The following is a 5630-nucleotide window of genomic DNA, read 5'->3' on the forward strand; positions in this document are numbered from 1 at the left end:
GTCCATGGTTACCCGTTGGACTTGATCCAATAACCAATGCCTGATCCATCTCCACGTTATCCCCCCAATACCCATGTTGATAAGTTTGCTCAACAGCGTCTCATGATTGACCTTGTCAAAGGCTTTCGAGAGATCAAGATAAATGGCCTGCACATCCTTCCCATCCTTTTTAGCCCGAGAGACAAATTTGTTGAATTCCAAAAGGTTTGACGTACATGATTTACCAGGGCAGAATCCGTGCTGATCATTGTCAATCATCCCACCGTCTGAGATGAGACTCCAAAGTCGATCTTTCACCAAACGCTCCATGAGCTTACCACAAACACTAGTTAGAGATATTGGACGATAATTAGAAGTCTGCCTAGCGTCGCCCCTTTCAGCAACGGGAAAATGTTCGCGCTACGCCAATCCAGTGGAACTTCCCCAGACGACACAGAACAGGAGAAGATTAGCGAGAGGGCGAAGGTTACACATCCACCAAGTCCTTTTAACAAGCTAAATGTTATTCCATCAGGACCAGGACTTGTAGAATACTTCATCCCTTTGATCTGCCTCAGAACCAAGCCCGTGTCGAAGTCAACTTTCATCCTATCATTCCCTTGATTGGACTCAATTTCTCCTCGTTTTGATGGAACCCATGGCTCAAACGTTGACGAAAAAAACTTATTAAATATTTGCACCTTTTCATGCTTAGCGTTAATCATATTCCCTTGACTGTCCAGTATTGGCCCAATGCGGGATTTACCAGCTTTTTTGAAATAGCCGTAAAAGCATTTCAGACTTTTTGTCTCTGCCAATTTCTCTTCGTAAGCTTCCTTGGCTTTGCGTATATCGACTTTAATCTGTTTAGCGAAAATTGCATGTTCGTTCTTGTGCTTGACTCTATGAGACGACCTAAATTTTGCCCAAAGTCTATCACGTTTCCTGATTTGACCCAAGAGATGCTGGGACAACCAAGGTGGCTTTCCGCTGTTCCTCTTTAGGCGTAGTGGAACAAACATTGAAGAACCCTCGTCTATGATATTTTTGAAACACTCCCAAGCGTCTTCAGTTGACGAGGAACAAAATACAAGTTGGTTCCAGTCAAAACCTTTAATGTATTTTTTAAAACCATCGAAATTAGCTCTAGTATAATCTGGAATCTTGTGTTGACCCTCATTGAATTTACGAGTATATGTGGAAGCAAGTCCCAATAGTAATGGAAAGTGATCGCTTAATATAAGTTCTGGTCTGCACTCCACAAAGTGGACCAGATCGGACAAATTTGTAAACACCCAATCTAGGATATTGCCTGCTGTGTGCGTCGGACTTGTCACGAGTTGCCTCAAAAACCCGTTACCAAGAGCGTTGAGAAAATTTAGATCAGTAGCACTCTGACCTGACTGTGTTGCCCAGTCAATAAGAGGATGGTTGAAGTCGCCCATAATTACGATATCCTTGTTAATTGATCCAAGGAACGCGTTAAGGGCATCACGGTCCACACCAGAAGAATTAGGAGAGGTATATACACAGGCTAATTTGCAATATTGGAGACCAACGCAACAAATTGGAATATCCACCTCAACGCAACTAAGATCACTTTTAGCTAAAATGGCTACACCGCCACCACGACCCAATCGGGTGTCTAACCTATCTTTCCTAGCCACAACCTTAAAATCGCGAAATTCAATCTCTTTGTTTGACAACTTGGGGTGTAACCACGTCTCTGAGAGCAGAACTATATCAGGATCAATGTTGGCTAGAAGACATTGCAAATCCGTTAATTTGTTCAGGATACTTCGACAATTTAGATAAATGCAAGTTAACATGATAATTGTTGGGAGGAATCCAGCGCTAAACTCGACGTATTAGACCCGGTACGACTACGCGTCATGCGTGTAAGAGGCAGTTGCACATCACTAACGACTTTAGACCGATCTTTCTCGAGCCTTATGATTGGACTCCGGTAATCATTTTGTCTCGTCTCCATCTCAATCAAACAATTAGCCTCAGATTTCGCTCCTTGTGATGGATCCATAACGGAACATGCATCTTCCATTTCCACAATTTGTTCTTTCCCAACTTGATTATCACTCTCCTCTACTCGAGGAACAACCTCTGTACCGGCTTGAGACTGAGACACAGGGTCTATAAGTGCCTCGGCCAATGCAATCACAGAGGCTACATCTGTATCTGATCAGGGACTCTCTATCAAGGAAACGCCACGCTAAATTGAGCACCGCCAACTAAGGCCAACAATGAAATGTACTATATTGCTTTTGTACGCACTTCTTGAGTAATTTAAAAATGTTTCGATGCTCTTTAATATATCATATATTACATGACTTATTTCTGATGTCCTGACAGTTTACTAATTTTTCTAGCTTTTGAAGATGGGACGGAATCCCCTCCACGCTTTCTACTCTGATGAACATTGTTGTTGATGTTGGTGGCAAGGTTTTTAGAAGCTAGATTGAAGCATTTTTCCCCAATATCTGGCACAAACTTATGAAAGGAATGTCCATCATCACAATGCTGATTTAAAGCCTGAAACAAGTGACATGAACTTTCGACACGCTTCTTCCAACAAGACACAAACAATGCTCTTGGATCTGCTGAAGACATCACAATCTTGCGTAAGTCTTCATCTTGAAAGATTTCTTCTCGAAGCTTCAATGCAAACAGAGAGGTGGCGTAAACCACTTGAGAAGGTCGAAGCAAGCCCCCTCGGTCATTCAAACTTAAGAATTGATCATTTTGTTTCAATTCCTTAGTTGCACTAGGAAAGTCATCCAAATTTGTTGCCTGTTCCCCGGTTGAATATTTCTTGTCGTCGAGGAGCAGAAATTTGCATTTTTCGCACTTGTTTCGTAGGAGAATGCTTCTCGCAATTGATCCAGCGCAATAAAAGACAATCGCAAATCTATCCTCTAAGTCAAACAGGTCCATGGCTTCATCGGACTCAGGGTCATTGAGAAGAGAAACTAGTAGCTCGCATTCCTCTTCCACTCGTTTTTTCGTAGCTTCATTCTTGTCCTTACAAAGGTTACGGAGATCTTGAGCGTCGAGTTTATCAAATTTAATGAGAGAACGAATTCGAATTTTCTTTTCACTCTCAAGAATTTGTTTCAGAGATACAAAAAAATTTGCACCAGAAAGCTGCCGATAATTTCCAAAGCGTCTTTCAATTGGATCACTATTGAATTTTCCCAAGAGAATGTACGACAAATCTGTTGTGACAAGCAAATATTTGCAAAGCTTGATTATACCCCTCAGTGTAAATTTCAGGGCAAAAAATGTCTCCCTTGATAGTTTCTTCTTCGTTGGCATTTTTTCCCATTCTTCAATCCAAGTCAGAAGGTTTTGTAGGAATTTAATTTGAGTTGTATCATCTCGGCACACAGGTTTCCTGAACTCATCTCGTTTTCGTCCAGCAAAAGTTGTGGTCTTCACATTTATAGTCTTAAAGTACCGGTTGACGATATCAACAAATGCAGCAGTTTCATTCCATTCTTTCCTCGTTTCACTTTCATTTGAATAATGCCGCAATGCTGCAGCTGTTGATTCGTGATAAAATCTGACAGACAAGTCCACGTTACACCGTTCAATGGGCATCGGTGCAATAACTTTGTGATTGAGTTTTGGGGCATACCGGATTGCAGCACAAGTCTCTTCTTCATACAAACTCCGAAAGTGGCTCAAACGTGGCCGAACTACCTGATCTTCAAATGGCGGACACTCAAACTCGCCTTTGTTTAGAAGATTAGTATACAACCCCTTCATGAGGTGAATGGTGTCAAACAAGGGATGAATGCGATTAAAAGGAGGTGCAGCAAATGGGTTTTCGATGTGGCTCTTCCCATTTCTACACTGTAGGTTGTCAGTGACAAACTTTCTGTTGGCTGAGTGTCCATCAGAAATGGATGTTACAATCCGGAAACCAATCATTGTTAGAGACTCCACGACTTTCCACCACCAACCATTAATCACTTCATTGTTGATTCGTGTCAGTGGCACCATGCACACAATATCAAAGAAAGATCCAGCACCTCCTGTGATCATGAAGCACTAAACCGTCTTTGATGCATCCTGATCCTCATCGAGACCATAAAATCGACCATTCGCATATTCACATTTCTTCGCACTGTAAACTTCGTCAAACAAGAGATTCACGATTCTTTCACGTGGCTCCAGTGGCTCAATTCGTCTTTGTAGATATTCTTTGGTTGATGGAGGCAATCCAACTTCGACGGAAAGGTTCTGACCAAATCTTTGCAGGTTTCTGAAAATTCAAAGGTAGGCTGTTTACTTTGATAAGTTCTAAGGTATTTCCACTTTGAATATTTACCGAACAGATGGCAGACAAAGGTCCTGGCAGAGAAGCCGATACAGAGCGGGACTTGTGTTTTGCCAAAGCATTGATGCAGCCAAGAATGCTGGAGAATATCGCCGTTGGCGAGGCTGCTTGACAGAAAGCTGGAGTTGGTCAAGGGCAAAATTGAAGCCTTCTTTAGAAACCACGGAATCATCTTCACCCAAAGCCTTGAGTTTTTCAACATGTTCCAAAACAGTTAATGTCTTGCGCGATTTTGACTCTGCAAAATTGTTCAAACAGACCAAGACGTTCAGAACTTCATCCACCATCGCAAACTTGCCCGAACTTGATAAAAGGTGCTGAACTTCTGTTTTAGAAACCAACGTGCCGAGGCAATAAAGGGTGAAGGAAAGGTCTTGTCTGATGTGGCAACTCTTTCGAATCCACGGTCCTCGGTCTGGATCATCAATAACCAGTGACATGAATACCAAATTACCAGGGTCGTAACTGACGATCAAGTAATCATCTGAGATGATCTCTTGTTTCATTTTAACGTGCAAATCCCCGAGATTTGTGATGCGTTGGCGTTCGAAATAATCCGCTTCAAGTTTGTCTTGCGCCTCCTGTTGACGATGAAAACGATGACTGACCGTGGATGGGGGAGTAGCTCGTGGCCGTGGAGGGGGCACCCTCTGGCTCATGTACGAGGGACACTCGGGAAAAATGCTGGGCGCGATCTCGGGTTTTAATCGGCGTAATTGCAATTGGCCCCGGTTCTTTTGGGTCAGTTTTTTCACTCGCCATTGGTCTTGGTCAGAGCGTTCGGTCTCAAAATCACTCTCAAGAAAATGCCTAGAACAAACTCTTGAACAATCACTTGGAGACTAGTGCTCTCTGGACAAAGCCCGAATCCACTTATTGCGTAGAATCTCATCTTTTGGAAAACTGTGAAAGCTGATGCTCGATGGCGGATACCTCGATTCCTGGTCTGCGGGTGGGTCTGAAGTGGGGCTCGCCAGGCTCTCAGCCTTCTTGAGCGCATATCCACTACGACATCCAACAGCGGCGCACTTGTTGACCATGACGATGACGGCCTAAGCACGGCTCGTTTATAAGCGATCCTAATTCCTGACTTCGCAGGATCCAAAGATTCGAAATGGGATGGCTCAACCCACGTTCAAATCCCGTTGGACGAACCGACCCTTTGTTTACTTCCATTCAGTTTGAAATCTGGCCTCAGATCGCGGGAACGGTTGCGTGATTCCATAAAATTGGCATTTCCTTGATAGAGAGTCCCTGAATAACATAGCACAAAAATTTACCAATATAGATAATG

General features: G+C 43.1%; 3 protein-coding genes across 3 annotated transcripts in view; all 3 read right to left on the minus strand.

The window, feature by feature from the left end:
- LOC131892318 (trypsin-1-like) overlaps positions 1-1253 on the minus strand; it is a 32315-nt gene extending 31062 nt beyond the window's left edge. The window contains exon 1 of the mRNA XM_059242126.1: positions 1250-1253. The gene's annotated coding sequence lies outside the window, so the exon portion shown is untranslated. The remainder of the gene's footprint in view (positions 1-1249) is intronic.
- Positions 1254-2212: 959 nt separating this feature from the next.
- Positions 2213-4470, minus strand: LOC131892312 (uncharacterized). The gene is made up of 2 exons (XM_059242116.1): positions 4328-4470; positions 2213-4261 (listed from the first exon to the last, which is right to left on the minus strand). The coding sequence occupies exon 2, from the start codon at positions 4039-4041 to the stop codon at positions 2326-2328; it is 1716 nt and encodes a 571-aa protein (XP_059098099.1). The 5' UTR covers positions 4042-4261; positions 4328-4470; the 3' UTR covers positions 2213-2325.
- Positions 4344-5543, minus strand: LOC131892316 (uncharacterized; the record flags this gene model as incomplete). Its single annotated transcript, XM_059242123.1, is given in 1 exon segment — positions 4344-5543. A coding segment is annotated over 1 exon segment (1033 nt), but the record flags the coding sequence as incomplete, so codon positions are not given.
- Between the last annotated feature and the right edge of the window lie 87 nt (positions 5544-5630).

Source organism: Tigriopus californicus, chromosome 12, assembly GCF_007210705.1.
Source record: "Tigriopus californicus strain San Diego chromosome 12, Tcal_SD_v2.1, whole genome shotgun sequence".
NCBI classification, from domain to species: domain Eukaryota; kingdom Metazoa; phylum Arthropoda; class Copepoda; order Harpacticoida; family Harpacticidae; genus Tigriopus; species Tigriopus californicus.

What these genes read in the sequence shown, in the direction of transcription:
- LOC131892312 (XM_059242116.1), bottom strand. Translation starts at nt 4,041, where the DNA reads ATGATCACAGGAGGTGCTGGATCTTTCTTTGATATTGTGTGCATGGTG.